At 68.2% G+C, this 25082-nt stretch overlaps 16 protein-coding genes across 16 annotated transcripts; 7 read left to right on the plus strand and 9 right to left on the minus strand.

The window, feature by feature from the left end:
- Positions 1–90: 90 nt before the first annotated feature.
- MICPUCDRAFT_57519 (uncharacterized protein) lies at positions 91–1125 on the minus strand (the record flags this gene model as incomplete). Its single annotated transcript, XM_003058192.1, has 1 exon — positions 91–1125. One exon carries the CDS (start codon positions 1123–1125, stop codon positions 91–93), a length of 1035 nt encoding a protein of 344 aa, XP_003058238.1.
- Positions 1126–1619: 494 nt separating this feature from the next.
- MICPUCDRAFT_57520 (uncharacterized protein) lies at positions 1620–3110 on the plus strand. The gene is made up of 4 exons (XM_003057821.1): positions 1620–1725; positions 2064–2124; positions 2294–2382; positions 2678–3110. The coding sequence occupies exons 1-4, from the start codon at positions 1673–1675 to the stop codon at positions 2739–2741; spliced, it is 267 nt and encodes an 88-aa protein (XP_003057867.1). The 5' UTR covers positions 1620–1672; the 3' UTR covers positions 2742–3110.
- A 179-nt stretch (positions 3111–3289) lies between these two features.
- Positions 3290–4170, minus strand: MICPUCDRAFT_39472 (uncharacterized protein; the record flags this gene model as incomplete). The annotated part of the gene is made up of 2 exons (XM_003058193.1): positions 3290–3775; positions 3961–4170. The coding sequence occupies 2 exons, from the start codon at positions 4168–4170 to the stop codon at positions 3290–3292; spliced, it is 696 nt and encodes a 231-aa protein (XP_003058239.1).
- Positions 4171–4534: 364 nt separating this feature from the next.
- Positions 4535–5791, plus strand: MICPUCDRAFT_57522 (uncharacterized protein; the record flags this gene model as incomplete). The annotated part of the gene is made up of 1 exon (XM_003057822.1): positions 4535–5791. One exon carries the CDS (start codon positions 4535–4537, stop codon positions 5789–5791), a length of 1257 nt encoding a protein of 418 aa, XP_003057868.1.
- Positions 5792–5958: 167 nt separating this feature from the next.
- Positions 5959–7273, minus strand: MICPUCDRAFT_57523 (uncharacterized protein; the record flags this gene model as incomplete). Its single annotated transcript, XM_003058194.1, has 2 exons — positions 5959–6838; positions 7002–7273. The coding sequence occupies 2 exons, from the start codon at positions 7271–7273 to the stop codon at positions 5959–5961; spliced, it is 1152 nt and encodes a 383-aa protein (XP_003058240.1).
- Positions 7274–7728: 455 nt separating this feature from the next.
- MICPUCDRAFT_16040 (uncharacterized protein) lies at positions 7729–8304 on the plus strand (the record flags this gene model as incomplete). Its single annotated transcript, XM_003057823.1, has 1 exon — positions 7729–8304. One exon carries the CDS (start codon positions 7729–7731, stop codon positions 8302–8304), a length of 576 nt encoding a protein of 191 aa, XP_003057869.1.
- Positions 8305–8401: 97 nt separating this feature from the next.
- MICPUCDRAFT_7936 (uncharacterized protein) lies at positions 8402–8884 on the minus strand (the record flags this gene model as incomplete). The annotated part of the gene is made up of 1 exon (XM_003058195.1): positions 8402–8884. A coding segment is annotated over one exon (483 nt), but the record flags the coding sequence as incomplete, so codon positions are not given.
- A 425-nt stretch (positions 8885–9309) lies between these two features.
- Positions 9310–9942, minus strand: MICPUCDRAFT_16347 (uncharacterized protein; the record flags this gene model as incomplete). The annotated part of the gene is made up of 2 exons (XM_003058196.1): positions 9310–9708; positions 9751–9942. 2 exons carry the CDS (start codon positions 9940–9942, stop codon positions 9310–9312), a joined length of 591 nt encoding a protein of 196 aa, XP_003058242.1.
- A 472-nt stretch (positions 9943–10414) lies between these two features.
- On the plus strand, positions 10415–11369 carry MICPUCDRAFT_57527 (uncharacterized protein; the record flags this gene model as incomplete). Its single annotated transcript, XM_003057824.1, has 2 exons — positions 10415–11266; positions 11298–11369. 2 exons carry the CDS (start codon positions 10415–10417, stop codon positions 11367–11369), a joined length of 924 nt encoding a protein of 307 aa, XP_003057870.1.
- A 103-nt stretch (positions 11370–11472) lies between these two features.
- Positions 11473–13116, minus strand: MICPUCDRAFT_57528 (uncharacterized protein; the record flags this gene model as incomplete). Its single annotated transcript, XM_003058197.1, has 1 exon — positions 11473–13116. The coding sequence occupies one exon, from the start codon at positions 13114–13116 to the stop codon at positions 11473–11475; it is 1644 nt and encodes a 547-aa protein (XP_003058243.1).
- Positions 13117–13269: 153 nt separating this feature from the next.
- Positions 13270–13890, plus strand: MICPUCDRAFT_57529 (uncharacterized protein; the record flags this gene model as incomplete). Its single annotated transcript, XM_003057825.1, has 1 exon — positions 13270–13890. The coding sequence occupies one exon, from the start codon at positions 13270–13272 to the stop codon at positions 13888–13890; it is 621 nt and encodes a 206-aa protein (XP_003057871.1).
- Positions 13891–16234: 2344 nt separating this feature from the next.
- Positions 16235–17506, minus strand: MICPUCDRAFT_15944 (uncharacterized protein; the record flags this gene model as incomplete). The annotated part of the gene is made up of 1 exon (XM_003058198.1): positions 16235–17506. A coding segment is annotated over one exon (1272 nt), but the record flags the coding sequence as incomplete, so codon positions are not given.
- A 2092-nt stretch (positions 17507–19598) lies between these two features.
- MICPUCDRAFT_7683 (uncharacterized protein) lies at positions 19599–20263 on the minus strand (the record flags this gene model as incomplete). The annotated part of the gene is made up of 2 exons (XM_003058199.1): positions 19599–19910; positions 20063–20263. Coding segments are annotated over 2 exons (513 nt in total), but the record flags the coding sequence as incomplete, so codon positions are not given.
- Positions 20264–21012: 749 nt separating this feature from the next.
- MICPUCDRAFT_57533 (uncharacterized protein) lies at positions 21013–22479 on the plus strand (the record flags this gene model as incomplete). The annotated part of the gene is made up of 1 exon (XM_003057826.1): positions 21013–22479. One exon carries the CDS (start codon positions 21013–21015, stop codon positions 22477–22479), a length of 1467 nt encoding a protein of 488 aa, XP_003057872.1.
- A 37-nt stretch (positions 22480–22516) lies between these two features.
- On the minus strand, positions 22517–23588 carry MICPUCDRAFT_33173 (uncharacterized protein; the record flags this gene model as incomplete). Its single annotated transcript, XM_003058200.1, has 1 exon — positions 22517–23588. One exon carries the CDS (start codon positions 23586–23588, stop codon positions 22647–22649), a length of 942 nt encoding a protein of 313 aa, XP_003058246.1. The 3' UTR covers positions 22517–22646.
- Positions 23589–23912: 324 nt separating this feature from the next.
- MICPUCDRAFT_10647 (uncharacterized protein) lies at positions 23913–25037 on the plus strand (the record flags this gene model as incomplete). The annotated part of the gene is made up of 1 exon (XM_003057827.1): positions 23913–25037. A coding segment is annotated over one exon (1125 nt), but the record flags the coding sequence as incomplete, so codon positions are not given.
- Between the last annotated feature and the right edge of the window lie 45 nt (positions 25038–25082).

Here is a 25082-nt window from a genome sequence, read left to right on the forward strand (position 1 = left end):
TCGTTCGATTCGTTCGTCGTTTCGCGTATGTATTGCATTTCACGCGAATCACGCGCAGCACAGCGCGTCACCACCTCCCTCGCGCCCTACCTACTGCGGCGCGGTGATGATGACGTCGTGCGCGGACAACAGCTGCGACAGCGCCGCGTGGTACGCCGCCTCGTCGTCGTGCAGCGGGCAATTATGCGCGCACTTGTACACGTGGCCCGGGTCGAATATCTGACTCTTCGCCGCGTGCGGGCACGCGCACAGCGGCGGGAGCGTCACGCGTTTCCTGGCCAGCTGCGCGCGGACGCTGTCCTGCAGCGCCGTCGTGTACCGCGCCGCCTTTTTCGCCTTGGCCGACTCGCGCTTCCGCTCGCGTTTCATTCGCTCCGCCTCCGCCTTGGCGTACTCCCGCGCGCGTCTTCGGTTCGCCTCCGCGTCTACGCTCCCTCGTTTCGCCTCTTCCCTGTGTCTATCCTCCGCGGCGGTGAACGCGTTGTTCTCCTCGGTGAAGTCGGTGGCCGCGGCGACTTCTTGGAGGCGTCTCTCTTCCCTCGCGCGTTCCGCGTGTTTCATCTTTTCCCTCGCCGCCGCCGCCGCCGCGCGCTCGCGGCTCGCGTACGCCTCCTTCGCCGCCCTGACGCGGTCAGGCCCGGACGCCGAGCTCACCGCGGCGGACCCCCCCGCGCCGCCGCCTCGTCCGCCGCCGGACGCGAGCGGCCGCGTCTGATTCAAGAGCGCCTGATGCGACGACCGCACGCCGGACGCCTTCGACACCATCAAAAGCTCCAGCGCCGACGGCGGCTCCGTCCGCGGCGCCCGCGTCGCGTTCGCGACGGTGGGGTCGCCTAACACGAGGTCGATGTCCGTCAACTCGCGCGCGAGCTGCTCCGCGGCGCTCGTCCGCGCCGTCTCCGTCTCGTTCACGCGCCTGCGAAGCGAGTCTTGGAACGATCTCAACCGCTGCTCCTTGAGCTTCTTCATCGCCGTCGCGCGCTCGACCGCGGCGAACGCGGACTCCGCGACGTCGTCCGACGTCGTCGCGTAGGGCGCGTTTAAAGTGGACGCGTGCCTCGTCACCCGGTGCGGGACGTTGTGCGACGGCACGTTGCACTCGACGTTCAGCGTCGCCGCGGCCATGGTGGACGGACGGACAGGACGGGGGCGAACGCGTCTGATGAGGCTTCCTTCGCCGCCCTCCGCGTCTTCACGCCGCGGTCGCTTTCGACTCGAGGACGAGGAGCGCGGCGACGACGATGACGACGAGACGACGACGACGACGACGACGACGACGAAGACGGAGGGTGCTCCACCTCTCGCACGCGCCGTGCGCTCGCGCGTCCTCGGATGACGCCCCCTTCCCGCGCCCGAAAAGAGTTCGAACTTCGCGTCGTTTTCCCCTCCAAAATTTTATGTTTTTTTTCGCACTGGTCTCGCGTGCGTTTCGTGACATGAGAAATTTCTCTTTTTTTGTACTCGTTTTTTCGTATGCGATTCAGTCATTATCGACGTACAACGTACTACATTCAGCCGACCGTTTTCTTTCCTTTCCCTACGCCGCGCGCCTGCGCGGGGGATGGTTCTTCGAGCCGTAGCGGGGAGCGATCGAGTTGAGGCCCGCGACGCGCGCGGGTTCGGCGTCATTGCGACGACGCGCGACTCCCCGTGGTAACAACTTCCGAACGCGATGCCTCAGATTCAGTACTCCGAGAAGTACTACGACGACATCTACGAGTACAGGTGCGCACGCGCGCGCTCGCGGCGTCGTTTCGTGCGACGTCCCGATGCCGGGATTTAAGCGCTCGCGCGCGCGCGCGCGCGAACGCCGCGAGGTTTTTCCCTCCGGTGCAGCGCGCGAGCGCGACGGTTCCGAGATCGTTCTCGACGCGTCCGCGCGGCGTGTTCCTCGATTGCGACGTGACAGACGACTTCGCGCGGAACCGGGGCGATCGCGCGCGTCGGCCTCGCCGTCGCCGACGGTTTCCCCGCGCGCGGGTGCACGCGCGACGCTCGAATCTCGACCACCGAAATCGCGAACTGACCCCTCTGCGCTTTCGTCCCTCGCTCTCCTCACCCAGGCACGTCGTGCTCCCGCCCGACATCGCCAAGCTCTTGCCGAAGGGTCGTCTCCTGTCCGAGGTGCGTTCGCTGGCCGATACCCCGATCACGTCGTCCCCGAGCGCGGTTTTCCGTCGTCGCATCTCGCGTCGTCGGGAAATCTTCGAAGCGGCGTCTTTTTTTGAAGTTCTTCTGGCGCCTTCCTCCGTCGCGTCCGCGCGCTGACGATCGCGATCCCCGTCCTCTGCAGTCCGAATGGCGCGGCCTCGGCGTGCAGCAGTCGCGCGGTTGGGTGCACTACGCGATCCACCGCCCGGAGCCGCACATCATGCTCTACAGGTGCGAACGACGCTCGCCGCCGCCCTCCCCCTCGAAGCGTCGTCGTTTGTTTGCTCTTCGCGCGCGCGCGCGCGCGCGATTTCCCTCCGCGTCCCGCGCCCGCGATCGCGCGCGCGGGGGCGTCCCCGCGAGAACGAACCCGGCGGATCGCTCGATCGGAGGCTTTTTCATCGCGACGCGACGCGGCGTCGAGACCGGCGCGACCCGGCGCGCGTCCACCGCGCGCGTCCCCCCCCATGGCGCGATTCGCTCACGATCTGACGACCGACCTTTTCGATCCGTCCTCGACTCGCAGGCGACCTCTCAACTACGGCCAGCCCGCGCTGACGGACGCGGGGAACAAGGCGAACCAGCAGTGAGCATCTCGCGTCGCGCGCGGGGAGGGCGACGTGGAGCCCTGAGGCGCGCGTTGGGATGGGCGTGAGCGACCACGGGTGCTCACGAGGCGTCGACTGACGCGGGCGCGCGCGAAACGAAACGAAACGCGCGGCGGCGGCGGCGGTCGACGCGGGAGACGAGACGGGCGGGCGCGTTGTGTGACGACGACGACGACGACGACGACGATATGAGAAATTCGGCGTCAGCGGGATGTTCTTGGCGAAGGGTGAGCGCGAGGAAGCCTCGCGCGGACCCGCGAGGGTTGGGCGACGAAACCGAAACGTAGCTGGCTGGAGTAGCACCAGACTTTTCTGCACGCTTAGTTGCAATACGACGAGCGATTCTATTGCATTCGCGAACGCGTCTCGCGCGCGCGCGCGTCGAGACGTACAGTAATGCAATTCAAGGACGGGCGTCGCATTACAAGTATTCCCTCGTCCCCGACGTCTCTTCGTCCGTTTCTAATATCTTACGTACACGCCGTCGAACTCCTCCGCGTCTGACTGCTTCTCTCCTCTCTCTTCTCTTCTCACACCTGATCCGCCGCCCTGGCCGCATACGGCGACGCTGGCTGCGACGTCGCCTCCCCGCCCGCGTACGGGGACTTGTACGGGGATTCGTACGCCGCCGCCGCGGGCTGCGCCGGGGCCGCCGCCGCGACCGCCGGGGCCGCGACCACCGCGCCGCCCGCTTGCGCCGGCGCCTGCGCCGGGTAATCCTTCGGCGTGTCCGTGGGCGGGTAGTTGTTCGAGATCGGGAGGTCGCCGAAGTTCAGATCCCACATCTTCGACCAGATGAGGATCTGGAACGGCCGCATGATGAACAGGATGCACATCATCCCGAGGAGGAACTTCGGGCAGGTGCTGTAGTCGTTCCTCGACGGTTGAATCTGCGTCGAGGCCTCCGCGACTTCGTCGAAGAAGATCATGTCCTTCGAGACGTTGATGCGCGTCGCCCAGAGCGCGAGCCAGACGATGTCGACGAGGATCATGCCCCACAGGCTGACGCAGTACATCTGTCGAGGTGGGAGAGGTAAGGGAGAGAGGAACGACGACGACGGGTGAGTCGGGTCGGAGAATCGATGAGAGGTGGAAACCAACGGTATTTTCAATTGTGGCACCCGACGACGGACGTCGCGCGATCGCGCCGCGCGTCGACGCGACGCGAGGACGCATCCGGGACGATCGCACGCGAACGCACCTTCGCGAGTTTCATGCTCCCAACCTCCAAGCTCACGAGCGCGAGGATCGTGAACCCGAACGTGATCTGAAGCACGCCCGTGAACGCGAAGGAGAGCGCGCCGAACGCGCAGACGATGACTTGAAGATGAAGCATCCACATCGCGTACGTCTGCGCGGTGAGGAAGTCATAGATGGGGACGCACGCGGCGACCTTGCTGACGACGCCCATTTTGAACGATGTACGCGTTCGCAGGGGGCGCGCGTGGAGGGTGTCTGCGCGGCGGTCGAAGCGTCGAGGCCTCTTCTTCGATTTCAACTCCCAACTATTTCACCGAGTTCCAACGGCTTCAAGCTTGAGCGGCTCGCGGTTTTCTTTCACCCGCCTCTCGGTTTCAACATTTGACCGCGACGCCTTTCGAACTGACCGATGAACGTCGTCGTCGCCGTCGCTCGGCTTCACCCGGTCACCGGTCGCCGGTTTTCGGTCGCGAAAGATCTGCAGCGCGTCCAATCGCCAGCTGTCTTTGCGATATCGGATGCGACTCCGGACCGCCTGACGCGGGTTTAGCATACTCTCGACCGCACGCGTCGTCATGTCCGCCGTTCACGCGAGCTTCCTCGGCTCCGCCGTCGTCGCCCCCGGCAAGGCCGGCGCGCGCGTCCGCGCGCGCCGCGCCGTCGTCAAGGTGCGCGCGCGACGATTCGAGGACGATCGATCGAGATTCCTTCCGACGCCGATCGCACGTGCCGTTCGTTCGAAGCGTTTCCCTTTCCCACGCGCGCTCGCCTCCGACGCCGTCGCTCACCACCGATTGATGATTCCCGTTCGTTCCGCGCGCCAGGCCGCCACGTCCTCCAAGGATGACGCCGCGCTCCCGAAGACCGTCCTCGCGTCCGCGACCGCGGCGTCGATCCTCCTGTCCGCGCCGATCGCGCTCGCCGCGGATCCGACCGCGTGCGGCTCCCCGGAGCGCGCGGGGTACCTCAAGTGCATGCGCGCGTACGAGGACACCGTCGTCGTGTCGACGCCGGAGCCGGAGGCGGAGGCTGCGCCGGTGTCGAAGAAGGCGGTGAAGAAGGCGCCCGCGCCCAAGGCTGCGCCCGCGCCCAAGGCGCCCAAGGCGCCCAAGGCGCCCAAGGCGCCGAAAGCGCCGCCCGCGCCCAAGGTCGTCAAGGCGAAGCCCGCGCCGAAGCCGAAGCCCGCGCCCGCGCCGAAGGCGGTCCCGATGCCGAAGGCGACGTCCCCCGCGAAAGAGCGCTCGCTCGCGAAGGAGAAGACGGGCGTGAGCGTGAACGTGCTCGCCGGCCTCGTCGCGACGGGCGTGTTCCTCCTCGGCGCGTCCGGGAAGAACGAATCCTCCTCGGGCTCCTCCTCCTCCTCCTCCTCCTCCTCCTCCGCGCCCGCGAAAGCGAAAGCGAGCGGCGCGTCCGACGCCGACGCCAACGCGGCGTCCGCGCAGAAGTGGATCGACGCCTGGTCCGGGGGCTCGTCCTCGTCGTCTTCCGGCGCGTCCGACGCGGACGCCAACGCGGCGGACGCGCAAAAGTGGATCGACGCGCACGACGCGTCCTCCTCCTCCGCGGGCGGCGCGAGCGACGCGGACGCGAACGCCGCTTCCGCGCAGAAGTGGATCGACGAGCACAATGCGGGCGGCGCCGCGGTGACGTACACGTTCGAGGGCGCGACCGGGTCGGGTGCCGGGGACGCGGCGGCGGCGAAGAACGCCGCGGAGGCGCAGGAGTGGATCGACGCGTGGAAGGCGTCGAACAAAGGCCCGGCGTTCTTCGGCCCGAGAGGGCTCGTCGGCTCGTTCGTGAAGGGTGTCGCGGCGTGGGGTGGGAAGAAGTGAGCGTCGCATCGCGTCGCGTCACGTCACGTCGCGCGCCGAACATTGTTTCTCGCGCGGTGGTTGATCGCGACGTCGCGTGCGAACTTGAATAATACAGAAGTGCGTACGTAAAATCACAAATCGTCTTCGTCGTTGATACACACACGCGAGCGCGCTTCTTCCTCTCGTCACGCTCCTCCCTCGGGGTAGTCCTCCACTCCGTCGTACTCCGACCACGTGTCAGTCATCCCCGAGTGCACGTCCTTGACCTCCGCGAACAGCTTCCCGTTCTTATCCATGGACACGGTGACGACGATCTCTTGTTTCCCCGGCGGACCGGGTGGAATGTTGTCCATGTCCAGCACGCACAGGTGCTCGCACTGCGACGCGTACTTGCTCCACCCCCTGACGAGCCTGATCGCAACCTCGGTCTGCCCCGTCCGCGTCGTCGTGAACGACCGCGAGACGCTGCACGGCGGCGTGTGGTCGCCGTGCAGGAGGTTTTGCACTTTGTCGTCCTCGACGGCGATGCCCACGGGTTTAAACAACTTCACCTCCGGCGGTTTAAACAGTTGGCTGTTCGTCGTGGATTCCCTCTGCGTGAACTTTATCCCCGTGGGCTCCCACTTCCTCGCCTCGTGAACCTCCGGCGGTTCCGGGGCGTATCCGGGCATGAGCTGGTTCGACGTCGTCTGCGAGCGGTCCGTGAATTTGAGCCCGTTCGGCAGCCACTCCTTCCTCGGCGGCGGCAGCTCGACGTGCATCTCCGGTTTCTGAAACATCTGGTTGTTCGTCGTCGAGCTCCTCTGCACGAAGTTGATCCCCGTGGGCTCCCACTTCCTCGCCTCGTTAACCTCCGGCGGTTCAGGGGCGTATCCGGGCATGAGCTGGTTCGACGTCGTCTGCGAGCGGTCCGTGAATTTGAGCCCGTTCGGCTGCCACTCCTTCCTCGGCGGCGGCTTCTCGGGCGTGACCTCGTACCGCGGATACAGCGCGTTCGTCGTCGTGCTCTCGCGCTGGGTGAACTTCAGACCGGTCGATTCCCACTTTCTCGGCTCGGGCGCCGGCCTGCGGGGGAGGGTTGGCGCGGACGAGCGACGGAGGAGGTGAGTTCGTTGGAATCGCGAGTCGCGACCAAATTCGGCATTATTATCTTTCGAAGAATTACGAAGTCGAATCGCGCGGAAGGTTCGGTCGCGGGGCGAACGAGGAGAGGCGTTCGTTGACGCACTGCACTTCCGGCTGCTTCCATCCCATCAAGTCGCCGTTCGTCGTGCGCGTCGCGATGGGCGTGTACGCGGAGTTCCGCGGGCGGAGCTCCCGCCCGACGTACGCGGCCGGGTCGTTGCTGATCGCGTCGCTGCGGAACATCCCCGTCCGCGTCGGCGTCGGCGCCGTCGGCGTCGGCGCGAACGTCTGCCCGGCGAGGGCCGGGTTCGCGTCCTCGAACGCGACGCTGAGGTTGCGCCGGTCGATGGGATCGGGCACGGGCGGCGCGGCCATGGTGGAGGCGAGTCGTGGACGCGCGTCGCGGAGTGCGTGGAAGAAGCGTGTCGAGGCCGGTCTCGAAATGCGAATATCTGATTTCGAGAGTCGCGCCTCGCGCGTTTTTTCATCGGAGCGTTTCAAAGGCGCGCGCGATCAACGTTGATCGGCATCGTCGAAATGCCGATGGCCGAGCTCGCGAGGATCGGGCGATGACGCGTCAGCCTCAGGCCAGCCTCGCGTCCGCGCACTCTATCCACGCGCGAGCGATGACGACCACGGCGCTGTCCTCGTCGCTGACGTCCACGCCCGCGCGATGCGTCCTTAGCCGCCGCGCGCGCGCGCGCGCCGCGCACCCCGCGCGTCGACGCCGCGTCGTCCGCGCGCGCGCGAGCGACGACGCGGACGCGGACGCGGACGCGGACGCCGCGAAGACGAAGACGACCGCGGACGGCGAGCCGGACGCGATGGCGATGGGCAAAGGCAAGCGCGCGGGCGGGCAGGTCAACCTCTTCGACCCCGCCGCGAGCGCGTCGAGGTTCATCACGCGAAGGTTCGGGTTCGGCGGCGCGCTCGTGTTCATCGGCCTCCTCGCGAGCGTCGAGGGCGGGGAGATCGTGAAGGCGGTCCTCGAGGACGTCACGGAGAAGACGGGCACCGGCGAGGAAGTCGTCACCGAGTCGGGACTGAAGTACGTGGACTTGAAGATCGGCGGCGGGAAGTCCGCGACGAAGGGCGATTTCGTCGGCATTCAGCTCAAGTTGAACGACGCGAACGACCCGTCGAAGGTGTTCGTGGACACGACCGCGAAGGGCGGGAGGAAGATCGCGTTCGTGTACCAGCGCAGACCGCTGCTCTCGCCGGTGTTCCCGGGGCTGGAGGAGGCGGTGTCGGGGATGAAACGCGGGGGGACCAGGCGTTTCACCGCGCCCCCGGAGCTCGGGTACGGGAGCGAAAAAGTTATGCTTCCGGACGGCACCGTCGTCCCGGGGGGGACGACCCTCGCCGTGGAGGTGAGCTTAGAGGAAGTCAGCGCGATGTACGTCTGAAAGAAAGTATTCGTCGTTTTATAAGATGTGCTCATCTTCGTCTCGCCGGCTGGATCTACGCTCCTACCGCGCTCCGTCGTCATCTCTCCACGACCTCGAACTCTATTCCGTCCGCGGTCGCGTAGTCGTGCGTGTTGTGATCCACGACGTTCGTGTCCGCGAGCTCCAAGTTGTAAAAGTCGATGTGCGTCCCGACGTCGTCGTCGCAGCGAAACAGCGGGCCGGCGTGCCACGTCCCGACGTGCATCTTCACGAACACCCCGGGGGGCACCTCGAACACCCGCAGCGTGTCCTCCGTGGGGTGCGCGCGCACGTCTAACGTCGGCTCGCCCACGGCCATGTACCACGCGCGGTTCGTCCCCAGCGCGCCCAAGCACTGCGTCACCTTCCCGTGGAACGTTATTCGATCGAACCGCAGGTCCTTATCCCGCAGGCGCATGATGTAGAACCGCGGCGTCCCTCGCGAGAGGTCGAGCTGCGCGTCGTCCGGGCCGAAGACCGCGCCGTCTTCTTCGGCTTTGACGATCTGTCCGAACGGCGCGAAGGACTCGGGGGTGAGTTCTTCCGCGGCGAGGCTCACGACGCGCCGCGGAGGCGCGTCCGCGGTGGACGACGCCCGGGGCGACGTCCGACGACGTCGACGACGACCACGACGACACCGCGCGGCGACGGAGAGCCGCGGCCCGACGAACGCGGACGTGGACGCGGACGCCATCGCCGTCCGCCTGCCGCTGTTTCGAGGAGCTCGCGGTGGCGCGAACGGCGACGGCGTCCGCGCTCGTCCGACCTCGTTCGCGTGCCGCCGGCGGGCGAGAGTGACGAAGCTCGTCTCGCGCGTCGTCGTTTCTCTCTCAGATCATGTCCTGTCAGCCCGCGTTCTGTTCGACGCGCGCGTGCCTACCTACCCTCTCGTGATGATAACAAAACCAACCCACCACTCGCTAAATAAATCTACGTCCCGCGCGCGCGTCGCGGGACCCACCCCGACCCCAACCCCATCGCTCATCATATCACCTTCGCCACCTTCCTCTTCACCCGCTTCCTCGTGCTCGGGCACTCCATCTCGTCCCACTGCGCCGGGATCATCGGCTCGCCCGTGAACGGCGACCGCGCCCTGACCACCCCTAGCTCGTTCTCCGCGGTGCTGACGTAGTACGACCGCGCGTCCCCCAACGATATGATCCGTCCGCGGATGATGTCTCCCGGGACGAAGCAGTCGTGCAGGTCCAGCTCCGCGGTCTCGCTCGCGCGAATCTCTGAGACTCGCACGATCCCGTTGAACGGATCCGCGCACGCCAGCCCGTTCACGCACACGATCTCCACGTTCGCGAGCTTCGGGTTCGTGCGCGTGACCTTCGCGAACACCTCGTCTCCGATCTGCGGCAGCAGCAGCCCGCCGACGCGCTCGCCGTCGCCGCCGCCGGCGTCGCCGCCGTCGCCCGCGACGGCGGTGCCTCTTCTGACGACCTCGATCGTCGGGCGGCGATCCTCGGCGTCGTCCGCCGCCGGGACGACGCGCGCGTCGCCGACGACCGCGGCGAGGACGTGCTTATCGCGGACGTACGTCCCGGGGCCGGGGAGGAACTCCTCCGCGAACCGCAGGCGCTCGCCGGGGCACACGGACGCGGTCGCCGTCATCGCGTCGACGGCGCGGGCGTGAATGCCGCGGCGACTCCGAGAAAACCGCGGGAACAGAAGGTCTCGGCCGCGGGCGCAAAAACCGCTGATGTCATTATCCGAAGCGCGACCTGCGCCGCGCAGGTCGCCTTCGTTCGTATCGCCATGACGCGCGCGCTCGCGATCGCTGTCGTACTCCTGGTGCGTCGCGACCGCGAGTCCGCGCTCGACGCGTCCGCCCCGCGCGTCCCCTCGCCGCGTCGACGCGTCGCGTGAATATTCCTCCCGTCGTTTGAAATCTCCGCTGACGCGCGCGCCCGACCCGCGGTCCCCGCAGGCGTTCGCGCCCACGTCGTGCGACGCCGCGCGCGTGATCTTCCCGTTCAACCTCCTCCTCCGCGCTCCCGAGCCCGACGACACGTCGTGCGCGCGCGCGGGCGCGGAGTCGCACTCCGGATGCGAGAACCCGATCGAGGACGGAACCCCGTTCGATATGTGGGAGCTCGCGCGGTCGTGGACCCCGGGGTTCTGCGCGTCCGGCGGGTCGAGGACGTGCGCGAAGAAAGAGTGCGCGCCGGACGTCGTGGACCCCTCGCTGACGCTGCACGGGATGTGGCCGTCGTTCTCGAAGCCGGTAGACGCGAGCGACGCGGGGTCGACGCGGAAGTTGTCATCGCGCGAGACGTCAGCGGCGCTCGCGTCTCGCGGCGGCGGCGGCGGCTGCTTCTGGCCGCAAAACTGCGCGCAGCCGCCGTGGTGGCCGCCCACCGCGCCGTGGGGCTACGACCCCGCGTTGCTGCCGACCGACGAGACGAGCGCAGCGCTCGCCCCCGCGTGGTACGACGACGACTTGGGCGCGCACGAGTGGAGTAAACACGGCACGTGCGCGGCGTGGTCGGACGCGAACGGCGCGGAGAGAGGGCTGGACCAAGAGGCGTACTACGACGCGATGTTCGAGCTCGCGAAGAAGGAGGGTACGCCGGAGATGTTACGTAACGCTACGGGATCGAGCGTTTCGTTGAAATCGTTACAGGACATGTTCGCCGCCGCCGGAAAAGTCGCGCTCGGGTGCACGCCAAAGTGCGAGCTCGCGCAAGTCGTGACGTGTTACTCCCGCGGCGGCAAGCACGGCGGACCGGGCGAGCGCGTAGACTGCCCGTGCTTCGGCGTGAGGGACTCGCACTACGACAACAGCTGCGCGGAACTGCACGCGTGCGAGGACGTGAAGGTTTTGTCCGCGGCGCAGACCGGCTGCGGCGGCGGCGGACCTCCTCGGCCGGGGCCGGGGCCGGGGCCGGGGCCGCATCACAGAACGTGCCGCGACGGCGCGCGGTGCTGCCCCGACGTGCGAATCCGACGCGGACTGCGAGACGCAGAGCGGCTGCCGCAGGTGCTCGCACAGCAGCAGCGGCGGCCACCGTCATTGCACGGTCGTCAAAGGAGAGTGAGACGACGCGACGTCGTCGAGTGTGCGTGTAGAGTGTGCCATCACCGCGTTGTATGAAGATGTTGTACGAGTAAACTTACGAGGAACGAAGGGATGCATCGTCATCACTCGGTCTCGCGCTTCCGCCGCCGCCTCTTGCGCTTCTCCCCGTCCTTGCGCTTCTCGCCGCCGCCGCCGTCCTCCTCGCCGCGTTCTCTATCCCGCTGTTCGCTCTTCTCGCGCTTCTGCTTCTCGACAAACCGCTTCTGCTTCCCGCCCTCGTCCCGCCCGCCTCCCTTGTCCCCGCGCCACCGCTTTTCCAAATCCCCCGTCGTCGCCGCGGACCCCACCGCGGCTTTCATCCCCTCCAACAACTCCGCTCGAATCTCCTCCGTGACCGGCCACCGCCGCGCGCCCGCGGTTGTCTGCAAGAAAAACACCCCGGTGTCGTACGAGCTCACCCTGTGCCGCTCGCTCGGGGACCGAATCTGCTGCGCGCCGTCGCAGTACCCGTGCGCGCTCGCGGGGACGATCAACGCGTCGCCCCGCTTAAACGCGCTCTTCTCGAGCGCGGTCCACATCGGGACGTCTCTCCACGCGGGGACGACGACGACGAACGACAGTCTCGAGTCGCTCTCCTCAGCGGTTCGAAGTAACTTCTCCGCGCGCTCCGCCGCGGCGAGGAGCACCTCCGGGACGAACGGCGGGTTCATCTCGAACGACCCTCGCGTGGGCGCGAAGTCGAAAAACGACCCGAGGGATCCGAACGGGCCGTCCACGTCTGGAAACGCGCTGCAAAACCGGCCGTACCGCGCGTTCAGCGGCGACGCGAACGCCTCGCATCCGACGCCGACGCGCTTCTTCAAGACGTCGAACGCCTTCTCCCCGAGCGCAGCCTGATACCCGGCGCCGCCGCACGCGTCGTAGCGCGCGAGGAGCGCGAACACGGACGCCGCGAACGCGGCGTGCTCCGAGCTCCCCTCCGGCGGCAGCGGCGCGCCGCCCAACGAGTGTCGGGAGTACAACGCCCTCAGCTTCCCCATGTGCTGCTTCGAGACCTGCATGTACGGCTTCTGCGCGTTCACCTTGAGCGCGAGGAGCGGGCCGGCGTCGTCCACGGTCACGACCGCGTCCGCGTCGCGCGGCGCGTCGTCGGCGGCGTCGGCGTCGGGGGGCTCCGACAGCTTCGCCGCGAGCGCGGCGGACGCGTCGGCGAGGTCGCTCGCGGCGGCGTCCGCGGCGGCTAGATCCTCGACGCCCGCTCGGTGCAGGTCGCGTCCCAGCCCGCGCCCGGCGTCGATCGCTGGGAGCATCGGCGTCGGGATCGCGTCGCCGCCCTGGAGCATCGCGCGCGCGAGCCACCGCTCGAACGCGAGCAGCGGCGGGGGTATTTTCAGCCCCGCGCACGTCAGCGAGAATTGGTGTCGGAGCCGCTTCACGAGCTTGAACCGCCGCATCTCGAGCGCGGCGAGCGCGGCGGACGCTTCCTTCGTGGGCGCGCGCTGCCCGGCTCGGCCTTGGGCGTGGTAGTCCCTCGCGCGCTTCTTGTTGATCCCCGCCTCTCTCGCGCCGCCTCCGCCGCCGTCGCCGCCGCCCGACGACGCGTCGTCGAACACCCACTTCACCGTCGGGTCCCATAAACCGCCAAAGTCGGACGGGCCGCGGCCGCGGCCGCGCCCGCCGCCGCGCCCGCCGTCTCGACCGCGTCCGGGGAACCGCCCGCCGCCGCGGCCGCGCCCTCCGCGTTCTTGATGATGTGGACTCGACATGCCGGTGCCGCGATTTGTGAAGGAATTCGGGCGCCGACATCGCGAATAGCGAACGACCGCAAAAGAACTTTCTCCGCTAGAACTCGAAACTCGACGCGCAGTCTTCACCGCGCCCGACGCGACGCGACGCCGACGACGGTTCGTCGCGTCGCCATGCCGATCGGCCGCGTCCTCTGCGTCATCATCACGTCCGCGACCGGGCACGTCATCATCGAGCGGTTCTACGACCGGCTCGGGGAGAAGGACCAGATGCGCTGGCGCGAGAGACTGAACGAGGCGTCGTCCTCCTCCGTCGGCGTCGGCGGGTCCGCGAAGCTCTCCGTGGACGAGTCCGACCGCGTCGCGGAGGCGTGCGGGACGTCGCGGCACGAGGACGAGTGCTTGGCGTGGATCAGGGTCGGGAACGTGCGGTTCTACGCCGTCGGGTCGGGGGAATACGACGAGCTCGCGCGTGCGTCCCTCCTCCCGATCCCGCCTGACAATCGCGATTCCGTTTCGTTTTTCAAAACCGCGACCGCGACCGTCCTCGCCTCGCGCGACCAACCTCGCTCCCTTCGTCCTCTCCTCGCAGTCGCGGAGGTGTTACAAGCGCTCGTGACGTCCACGAAGGGCACGGTGAAGAAAGGCGGCCTGGACGACGAGCGTCTCTTCGCGCAATACGGGATGCTGTGCCTCGCACTGGACGAGATCGTCAGCGACGGCGTCGTCGACGCGATCGACTGGGACACCGCGCGACGAGGGACGAAGCTCAAGATGAGCGAGACGCACGAGTAGCCGAGAGAGTCATCAGTCGTGTTATCCTATAGCTAAGTGATATTAATTAAGTAAGATCTCGCTATCGACGCCCGCCGACTTGCTTCCGCCACCACGCGTCGGCGTCCTCGACGTAATTCCTCTCGAAGTGCGCGCGCATGAGGTTCATCGTGCTGAACGTCCGCCCGTCGATGTCGCACAGAAACTTCCTCCGGCCGAGCTGCTGCGACCGCGCGGACATGAACAGCGACAGTCGATCGGAGCCTTTCCCGGTGCCGATTATCTTCGTGATCTGCTCCTGCGCGCGGCGCGTCGGCGACGTGAAGTTCGCCAGTCGCCCGGCGGCGTCCTTCCCGAACCCGAAACCGTCGTCGTCCGACGCGTCGTCGTCGTCGTCGTCGTCCGATCCGCCGCCTCCGCCGCCGCCGCGACGACCTCCGCCTCGAGCGGGCAAGTACGCCGCGAACGGGTCCGGCCCGCGCTCGCGACGGAGCATGTCGCTGAAGTCCGAGCCTCTCGGGTACGGGTACTGCGGCTCGTGCGGCGCGCGGCGGCGGAGGGCGTCGTTCGCCGCGCGCGGGTCCGAGGATCCGAACCGCCCGCCGCCGCGGCGGTCGTCGTCGTCGCGTTCGTCCGGGGACGACGGGCGCCCCCGATGCCGCGCCCGCGCCCGCCCGCGCGCGTCGGGTCTGTACGCCGCCTCCACGGCGGCCGCGGCGGCGTACACGGACAGCGCGTGGTCGCTGCTCGACCCGCCGCCGGCGGCGGGGTACTGGTACTCGTACGGGGGATACGGCGCCGGCGCCGGCGGAGGCGAGCCGCCGCGCGTTCCGTACATCGGCGGCGGCGGAGGCGGCTGCTGCCAGTGCGGGTACCCGTACTGCGGCGGCGGCGGCACGGACGGGCTACCGTGCATCCCATACATCTGCGGCGGCGGCGGGGGGGGCTGGTACGCGTACGCGGGCACCGGCACCGCGACGGGGATTTTCGACGGCGCGTCCCTCGGAGGTTCGCTCGTCGCCGCCGCGTTCGTGACCTCGCCCAGAACGCCGCGCTCGCTCGGCGTCGCCGCTGGGACCGTCGGCGTCGGCGTCGGCGTCGGCGTCGGCGTCGCTTCGCCGCTCACGACGAGGGTCCGCAGTCGCGCGAGCTCCTCCTCGAGCTCTTCCACGCGTTTGATCGCGTTCGAGTGCGCCTCCGCGGAGGACTCGACATCGAACGCGCGCGACGTCGCCGCCGCCGCCGCCGCCGCCGCCGCCGCGTTGGGAACAGGCGGCGGCGTCGCGTTCTCCGCGCCGCCCTCCGCCGCCGGCTTCGCGCGCGCGTTCAACGGCGAGCGGTACGCCGCGGCCGGGCCGGGGTGTCCATCCCCGACGAGCGCCTGATCCATCGCCCACTGGTGCACGAGACCGCCAAACTTTTTCGCGACGTGCACGCGCATGATGCTAAACTTCGACAGCGTCTTTCCGTCGAGGACGCACCGGTACTGGCGGTTCCCAAGATACTCCACGTGCGCGGAGAGGAACGCGTCCAAAGCGGACTCCGCAAGACCGGGCCCGGGCGCGGCGTCCGCGTCCGCGTCCGCGCGCGCCTCCTCTTCGTCGTCTTCGCGCGGCGGCGACGGCGCCGACGCCTTCGCGAGCGCCTCCGCGAGCGGCTCGACGACGGCGGGGGCGACGTCGATCGGCGGCGGCCGCGGCGACGTCTCCGGGGAGGACGAGAACGACCCCGCGTGCGCGGAGAGCGGCGTCGCGGATCGAACCACCGCGGCCGAGATGTTCGCCGGGGTGTTCAAAGGCGACAGCGCGACGTGCAGCGGGTTCGCTTTCGCGGTCAACGCCGCGAGCACGCCGTCGATGGACGCCTGCGCGGCGTCCACCGCCCCCGCGGCGGCTTCGACGTCCGCGTTCATGACCTCCCAGTCCTTCGGCGGGGACGCGAGCGCGGCGGCGGCTTCCGCGGCGGCCGCGGCCTCGCGTTCTGCGCGCCCTGGGGACTCAGGGAGGGCGGGTTCGGAGATCTCCTGCGCCTCCGCGGGCGTCTCCGTCTCCTCCGCCTTGGCCTTGGCCCGCTCCGCGGCGACGGCGGCGGCGTTTTGGAAATCGCTCACGCGCCGCTTCGCCTTGAACGCCTCCTCCGCAGCCTCTCGCTCCGCGGCTTCCTTCGCCTCCGCCTCCGCCGCGGCCATCTCCGCTTCTTGCGCGGCTTCGACCGCGGCGATCGCGTCCTCCGCGGCTTTCCTGCGCGCCTCCTCGTCGTTCGCGTCGTCCTTCTTCGGATCCGCGACGACGACTCCGTCCAGGCCCGCGTCTTCTCGCATGTCCGATATCGTGTCTAACCAATCCCTGCAGTTCTGCGAGTCCGGATGCGCTTCTCCCAGGGCTTTCTCGCGAATCTCCAACGCCGCGCTGAACAGGATGTGCGCTTCGTCTAAATCCCCGACGTCCACGAGCAGCGCGCCGAGGTTGCTCATCCGCGTCGCGAGCTGCGGGTGCTCCGGCCCGAGCGTCTTCTTCCCAATCTCGATCGCTTGCTCGTAATACAACCGCGCGTCCTGGAGCTTCCCTTGCGCCTTGTAGAGCAGCGCGAGGTTGTTGAAATAAATCGCCATGTCCGTGTGGTCCGCCCCGAGCGCGTCTTCGTTGATGCGCAGCGCGCGCAAGTACAGCGGCTCGGCTTTATCCAACTCCCCGCGCGCTTTGTACAGTCCCGCGAGGTTGTTGAGGTAAATCGCGACGTCTGGGTGGTCCGCCCCGAGCGCGGCTTCGTCGATGGCGATCGCGCGCTCGTAGTGCTCGATCGCGTGGTCCCACATCTCCTTCGCTTTATACAGACCCGCGAGGTTGTTCAGGTACGTCGCGATGTTCGGATGCGTGCTCCCGAGCGCGGCCATGTCGATCGCGAGCGCGCGTTGATACAGAGGCTCCGCCTCTTGTAACCGGCGTTGATCGCGGAACAGTTCCGCGAGGTTGTTTAATCGAATCGCGATGATCGGATGCGTCACGCCTTGCGCGGACTCGTCGATCGCGAGCGCGCGCTTGTACATCGGCTCCGCCTCTTGGAGCCTACCTTGGACTCGGAGTAACTCCGCGAGGTTGTTCAGATACGTCGCCACCTCCGGGTGCGACGTCCCGAGCACGGATTCGATCACGAGCAACGCTCTCTGATACAACGCCTGCGCGTGCGGGAGGTCCCCGCGCGCGCGGTGCAGCTCCGCCAGCGCGTTGTAAAAGTGCGATATGTGCAGCGACTGCGGACCGGTGAACCTGTGCGCGAAATCCAGCGCGCGCTGGTAGCAAAACTCGCTCTTCTCCCATTCCCCGTGCGCTTTATACGACGCCGCCATCTTCCCCAAGTGTTGCGCGACTTCCGGGTGGTCCGGGCCGAGCATGTACTCGAGCCTCTCGAGCGCGCGTTCGAGCGCCGCCTCCGCGGGGGAGCCGCGGTTTAGTTCCTCGCACACGTCGGACAGCCTAACGAGCGCCTCGACGAGCGTCGTGACGTCGGCTTCTTCGTACCCGGCCGCTTCCGCGGCTTCCCAGACGCTCACGGCGTGCGCCGCGAGCTGCCCCGCTTGCTCGTGATCGCCCTCTTCTCTCTTGACTTTGCACAGCTCCCCCGCGATCTCCGCGACCATCGGGGTTTCGCTCCCGACGAGGAGCTGCTCCGCCGCGAGCGCCCTTCGAAGCGTTTCCTCCGCTTCGAGGTGTAAACCTTGACGCGAGAGAGCGCGCCCGAGCTTGAAGTTGACGCTCACCGCGGCTAAATCCGCGGCGTCGCCTTTCGCCTCGGATAACATCCGCAGAATGAACGCGGCGTCCCCGGGGAACCCAGCCCACATGAGAAAATCGGCGAGGAGCTCTTTGTACACGTCCGGGGTGATGAGTCCGTCCGCGCTGGGTGGGGATTTATCCGCCTGAAGGTCGTACTCAGCGACGACGTCGCGTCGTTTACGCATCGGCGGCGGGTTGAGCATCCCACTTCTGGAGTTGTAGATTTTCCGCTCGCCTTCCAGGAGCGCTTCCCATTGGTTCGCGAGGTCGATCTGCGAATCTTCGTTCCACAGCAGCGCGTGCACGCGCGGATCCGTCAGCGCGCATCGCAGCCCGCCCCACTCCTCCGCGAGCTCCATGTTCCACATCGCCTCGGAGATGTGCCGATGCGCCGGCGGGAGGTTTTTATCCGAAAACATCACCGCCAGGCGAAAGTGCTGCCCGCGCTTCTCCGCGCCCGCGGAGGCGTACCGTCGTATCGCCCAAGTCGCGATCTCGTGCTGAAAGAAGCACGTGACGGGATCACCGGGCAGGCGGTCGATCGGCCAGCAGTACGGCTCGAGCTCCGATTTCAGGCTCGCCCACGTCCCGGGCGGCATGTTCGACAACGACGCCGCCTGCCGCAGTAACTTTTCAATCTCGTCGTCTCGTAAACCGCCGCGACTGCACGCGATCAACGTGCTCGCTTCCGCGACTAAGGTCGTGCCGAACCTCCGCTCGAGGCGCTCGTACAGCGCCCCGCCCACGAGGTCGATCACGCTGTCCGGCAGCGCGTTCGCTTCCTCGTAGAGCGCGTCCAAGCTCTCCGCCGTTTTCGCTCGTTGTTTAATCTCGTTCGCGGCGACGAACAAAAACAACGGATTGCCGCCGTCCTCGCCCTGCGTCAGCTTCTCGAGCTTGCTCACGTCGATCTGCCCATTGTACACGCTCGCGAGCCACTTGTTCATCAACGCCTTGCGCTCGTTCGCGGACAGAGGCCCGATCTTGACTTCTTTCAGGAGCCGGCCGCTCCGTTGACGCATCTCGTTCACGGCTCGACACCCGGCGGAAGATATGAACACGCGCACCGCGAGCGGCAGCGACGCGGGGAGCCAGTCCTCGAACTCCACGCCCTTCAACTCCGCTTTGTCTAGGCCGTCTATCACGAGCACAATCTTGCTGAACAGCGCGGCGTGGGCTAAGAACCGCGGGAGCGCGGTGCCAGCTTCCTCGAGCGTCGTCGGCGGCTCGACGTAGATGTTGAATCGCGACTTTAATTCGAAACACAACCGCAGGAGGACGCGTCGAAAGTCGTTCGACTGCCCGGGTAATCCGAACGTGTGCGTCAGGACGTACACGTCAGGCTCGCCGCTCGTGCTCGCGCTCGCGCTCGCGTCGCCGCCGTCCGCGGCGAAGCTCCCCAGCACGCGCTCGGACTTGCCCCGAATCTCCCCCGTCTTGCTCTGAATCTCGCTGACCAGCGTCGCGAGCGCGGTCGACTTCCCGCACCCGCTCGGCCCCGTCAGCAGCAACGGATTCGGGTTCCCGATGGCGCCGACGTGCGCGTGAAGCTGGTCGACGACGTCCCGTCGCGGAATGCTCCCGGCGCTGTGCTTCTCCATCGCGACGACGTGCAGGTATCGCTCCAGCTCCGCGGGCGTCCAGTCGGGCGCGAAATCGGGCACGGGGAGCGGGTCCACGCGCGGCTCCGGCCGTCGCTTCGGCGGCGGCGCGCGGCCGACGCGCCCGGGATGATGCGTCACCGCATCCCGGGGGTCATCGAGATGCCTCGCCCCGGGCCCTAGCGCGAGCGCGTCCATGACGCGCGCGCTCCTAAGTGATGGACGTGGACGACGACGACGTCTGAATTCTATGCATTCGAGCGCACAACGGTCGTGGATGATGCGTGAGATGAGCTGAAATGCTGTCAGCTCCCACACTGCACGCCGCTCACAGCGTCACCGCGCCCCTTCCCCGCCGTAACTTCACGGCGTCTATGATCCCCGCTAACTTCGCCGCGGTGTCGTCTAACTTCCCCTCCGCGTTCACGAGCACGTAATCAAACTCCCCGACGCCCCGCGCGGTCTCCTCTCGCGCGGTCTTCACGCGCTCCGCGAGCTCGTCCGGAGTCTCCGTCCCGCGTCGCGCGAGCCGACGCGCCAGCGCCGCCTCGCTCTCGGCGCAGACGAAGACCGACGTCGCGCCGGGGATCATCTCGCGGACGGTCGCCGCGCCTTGAACGTCGAGGCGGAGGATGACGTCCGTGTTCATCGCGAGCTTCTCGCGGACCTGCGAAGAACAGAGGGGAAGGACGGGAGGGGGTGGAGGGAGCGTCACGGGGCGGGTTCGTTCGGCGGGGCGCGAGAGAGAGGACAAGATGAAAAGGCGAAAAGAAGAAAAGAGCCGCCGCCGCCGCCGCCGCCGCCGCCGCCGCCGCGCACCTGTTTCTTCGGGATGCCCTTGTACTGCCCGTACACGACCGCGTGCTCGATCAGCTCGCCGTCCGCGATCATCTTCTCGAACTCTTCCGTGGAGACGAAGAAATAATCCACGCCGTCCTCCTCCCCCGGCCGCGGCGCGCGCGACGTCGCGGTGACGACGAAATGCAGCTCCGGTCGCAGCGCGCGCAGGCGACGCACGACCGCGTCTTTGCCGACGCCGCTCGGGCCGGAGACGACGACGACCGCGGGGTGCGGCGGGGGCACCGTCGGTTCTTCGCTCAGGGTCACCCCGAGGCGGTCTTGCACGAGTCGCAGCGCGTCCTCGGCGGCGGCGCTCGACGTGGAGCGGACGAGGACGCCGCGCGGGCGCGAGCGGAGGTGAGCGGGGATGGCGCCTCCTCCGCCTCGGTGACGCGATCGCGAGCGGCGGGCGCAGCGAGCGGACGCGCTCGCGTCGACGCCGGCGCCGTTCCGCTCGACCGCCCACGCGGTGAAAGAGGAGGAGGAGGACGTCGACGACGCGCTGAAGCGCGAGGACGACGCGGACGACGCGAACGCGGGCGGCGCGGGCGCGGCGTCGCGACCTCTCGCCGCGAGCGACCAAACCCTCGGTCGGAGGCATCGGTTCACGAGACCCGCGCCGACGCCGCGCGCGCACGCGGACGTGAACACCGGGGACATGGCGATCTCGTCGGAGAACGGACGCGCGTTGGTGATACGAGCCCGGGATGCGGCCGTTCACGGTGGCGACGCCAGTCGCTCGCCGCGCGGAGTGACGAGCCCTCGCGTAACAAATTGCATCCGTCGTCCGAAACCCGCGCGAGCGATGCTTGCGGTGTCGGAGAAGGAATCATCGATGACGTCGTCGCGCACACCACGCCGAGCAGGACGGGCGCGCTCGCGATGATGGACCCCACCTGACCCCTCCGCGACCAGCAGCAGCGCGATCGATGGCGGCTGCGGTCGGGACCGCGCGACAAGCCGCGGTCGTCGGCGGCGGGTTCGTCGGGATCTCCTGCGCGCTGCACCTCCAGCGCGTCGGGTTCGACGTGACCGTGTTCGAGGCTGGCGACGCCGTCGCGGGGACGCACGCCGCGTCGAACGGCAACGCGGGGACGTTCGCGGCGTACGCGAACACCCCGATGGCGAAGCCCGGGATATGGAAGGACCTGCCGAAGATGTTGATGAACCCCGACGGCGCGTTCAAGCTCGCGCCGACGTCGCACCTGCTTCGCATGCTGCCGTGGGGGCTGGGCGTGCTGGACGCGTCGCGCGAACTGGAGTGGCGAAAGAACGCGCTCGCGCTCGGGACGCTCCTCCGAGACGCGCAGGAAGGGTACGACATCGCGTGGGCGCACGCGGGCGTGGACGTCGACGCCGCGATGGGCGCGCACGCGCCGACGACGGCGTCGCGCGGCGACGCGTTCGCGTCGAGGAACGGGTACCTCATCCTCCACAAAGACGCGACGTCGAGCGGCGTCGCGGCGACGGCGCGGTTACGCCGCGACGGCTTAGGCCCGTCGCTTCGCATGGAAACCCTGGACCAGTCCGCGATCAAAGAGTTAGAGCCGTCTCTGTCGGACGACGTCACGCGGGGCGGCGCGCACTGGTTCCCGGACGCGTGGTTCGCACGCGACCCGGCGGCGTTGTTGCTCGCGATGACGGACGGGTTCCGACGCCGCGGCGGCGACGTCCGCGTCGGGGCCGCGGAAGGGACCGTGACGTCGCTGACCCGAGCGCCTCGCGGTCGTCGTGTTAACGACCGCGTGCGCGTGAACGTCGCGCGCGGCGATGGTCGTCGCGACTTTGACGTCGACGTCGCCGTCGTCGCCGCGGGGGCGCACAGCGCGGGATTAGCCGCGGCGTGCGGCGACGTCGTTCCGCTTGACACCGAGCGCGGGTACCACGTGCAGTTTAATAACGCCGCGTCGACGTCGGTTACGGATTCGGATTCGGATTCAGACTCGACGCCGCCGCGCCCGCTTCGACGTCCGGTGTGCTCGCCCGAGGGCGGGTTCATACTCACGCCGATGTCGCACGGTCTGCGCGCGGCCGGTCTCGTCGAACTCGGCGGTGATCGCGCCGGCGCGACGCGCGCGCGATTCGAGCAGCTCGAACGCGGGACGCGCGCGCTTCTGTCCGACGCCGCCGCGCGCGAATTAGGTCCGAGAGACGCGCGGCGCGACTGGTTAGGGTTCCGACCGACGCTCCCGGACTCGTTGCCCGTGATCGGACCCGCGTCCGGGATGGACGGCGTCTTGTACGCGTTCGGACACCAGCACGTGGGGTTCACTCTGGGCGGCGTCACCGGGAAGGTCGTCGCGGAGTTGGCGGCGGGGAGGGCGCTGAGCGTGGACCTCTCGCCGTTTCGCGCGGACAGGTTTAAGACCAAGGCGTGGTGGAGGCCGTTCGCGTGACGCGTTGCGAACGACGCGCGAGGGTTGACGTATTTATGCGGTATCGTATGCGATGTGATAGAATGGTAGGGGCGCGGTCCTCGTGGAAGACCGCCGCGACGGACGGGCGCGCGAAACCCTCGCGGCGAGGGCAACGGTTCCCCGTCGCGTTTTCTCCTTCTTCCTCTTCACGCGTCCACCTCCGGGCTCTCCTTGTCCGACAGCACCTCCGCATCGTACGCCGCCCTTACCGCGGCGAAGTCCTTATCTCCCAGTCCCATCTGCCGCGCGCGGATGTACTGCCCGTTCGCCGCCGCGCTGATCGGCATCGGCACGCCCAACTCGTCCGCCAGCTGTAACGCGAGCCGAAGGTCCTTCTGTTGGAGGTACACCTGAAAGTTCGGAGCGTAGTCCCCTCTCTGCATGAGCTTCCCTTTCGCCGCGCAGAGGTGGTTCCCCATCGCGCTCTCGCCTAAGATGTCGAGAACGCTCCCCTCGTCGAGCCCGGACGCTCTCGTCATCGCCATCATCTCCGCGAGCGAGCCGACGACGTTGCCCATCATTATCTGCAGCATCAGCTTCGCGCGCGCCGCCTCCGCGGGGCCCGGCCCGAGCAGCCATCGGCGGTGGCCCATCGCGTCCAGGCCGAGCGGGCCGCACGCGGCGTCGAAAGCCGCCCGCGAGCCGCCGCACAGGAACAGGAGCTTCCCGGACGCGGCGTCCCTCCACCCGCCGCTGACGGGCGCGGCGAGGAACCTGCCGCCGGATCGCTCCACGGCGTCGCCGACTCTGACGCCCGTGCGCTCGTCCACGGTGCTGCAGTCGACGTACGTGCTCGCGCTCGCGTTTGATCCTCGAGACGCGATCCCCGCGACCGCGCTGTCCGGGCCGCCCACGGCGACCGCCTCCGCGGCTCTCGGGTCCGCGAGCATCGCGAAGACGACGTCGCACGTGGACGTGACCTCCGCGGGGGTGCGCGCGACCGCGGCGCCGAGCGCGCGCAAGGGTTCCGTCTTCGCGACGCTCCTGTTGTACACCGTGATGTTCGCGCCCGCGCCGACGAGCCTGGACGCCATCTGCGCGCCCATGATGCCGAGGCCGAGGAAGCCGACGCGCGGTTGGGAGGACATGGCGTGAGGAGACGCGGCGTGCGGTAGAGCGCGTCGAGGGTTGTGATGACGGAGATCATTTCTGGGACGGACTCGACTCGTTCGCCTCACGCACGGGCGCACCATACCATTCGCCGCATGCACCGCGCGCTGCTGATCGCCGGGACCGCGGCGCCGCTGGCGCCGCTCCCGCGCCCGTCGTCGTCCCTCCGCGCTCGCCGCGCCTTCAACAAGCCGCTCTCGCGCGCGTCCGCCGTCCTCGGAAGCGACCCGTCGTGGCCCGGGTTGAGCGAGGTCGAGGTAAATCGCGCGCGCGCGGAGACGCCCGCCTACTGCGACGACGGCGACGTCGCGCACTTCAACAGCGCGGGGTCGTCCCCGCCGCCGAAGCCGGTCCTGGACGCGCAGCTCGAGTACCTCGCCGTCGAGGCCAACTTGGGCGGGTACGAGACCGCGGAGCTGAGCAAGAGAGAGCTCCGCAGGCCGTACGCGGAGCTCGCGACGATGCTGGGCTGCGAGAGGGACGAGATCGCGATCACGCAGAGCGCGACGTCCGCGTGGCAGCTCGCGTTCTCGTCCCTGGAGAGGACGTTCGCTCGCGGCGACCGCGTCCTCGTCGCGCGCGCGGAGTACGCGTCCAACTACATCGCCTACCTGCAAGCGTCGGAGCGCACCGGCGTCGTCGTCGAGGTGATCCCGAGCGACGCCTACGGACAGGTGGACGCGGACGCGCTCGACGCGACGCTCTCGGACGCCTCGAAAGGGAAGTGCAGGCTCGTGTCCATCGTGCACGTGCCGACGTCGAGCGGGCTCGTTAACGACGCGGTCGCGATCGGCGCCGTGGCGAAGAAGCACGGCGTGCCGTACCTCCTGGACGCGTGCCAGAGCGTCGGACAGATGCCCGTGAACGTGAACGAGATCGGCTGCGATTTCCTGTGCGGCACCGGGAGAAAGTACCTCCGCGGCCCGCGCGGGATCGGGTTCTTGTACGCCCGCGGCGAGACCGTGGAGGCGATGAACCTCGTCCCCGCGTACATGGACCTCCACGGCGCGACGTGGGAGGAGACGGAGACGTACGAGCCCGCGGAGGGGGCGAAACGGTTCGAGCAGTACGAGGTTTCGTTCGCCGCGAAAGTCGGCCTGGGCGCCGCCGTCGCGTACGCCAACGCGATCGGCGTCGACGCGGGGTGGCGCCGCACGCGATACCTCGCGGAGACGCTCCGCGTGGGGCTGCGCGACGTGAAGCGCGTCGTCGTGCACGACCAGGGCGAGGTCCAGTGCGGGATCGTGACGTTCACCGTCGGCGGGGTGTCCCCCTTCGACGTCCGCAGGCGACTCGCGAGGGACGGCGTGAAGGTGTGGACGTCGAACGTGAAGAACAACACGAAGCTGGAGCACGAGCGGGAGGAGGGGACGCCGGAGGTTGTCGTGCGCGCGAGCGTGCATTACTTCAACACCGAGGAGGAGATCGGGAGGCTGATCGCGTCCGCGGGCGGGGCGCGGTTGGGGAAGAAC

The sequence above is a fragment of the Micromonas pusilla genome (assembly GCF_000151265.4).
Source record: "Micromonas pusilla CCMP1545 genomic scaffold MICPUCscaffold_4, whole genome shotgun sequence".
NCBI classification, from domain to species: domain Eukaryota; kingdom Viridiplantae; phylum Chlorophyta; class Mamiellophyceae; order Mamiellales; family Mamiellaceae; genus Micromonas; species Micromonas pusilla.

Bases quoted from the DNA above. Each gene is read 5' to 3' on its own strand.
- MICPUCDRAFT_57520 (XM_003057821.1), top strand. From the start codon at position 1,673: ATGCCTCAGATTCAGTACTCCGAGAAGTACTACGACGACATCTACGAG. The intron at 2,125-2,293 runs GTGCGTTCGCTG...CGTCCTCTGCAG, and splicing joins AGGGTCGTCTCCTGTCCGAG to TCCGAATGGCGCGGCCTCGG. The intron at 2,383-2,677 runs GTGCGAACGACG...CTCGACTCGCAG, and splicing joins CCGCACATCATGCTCTACAG to GCGACCTCTCAACTACGGCC.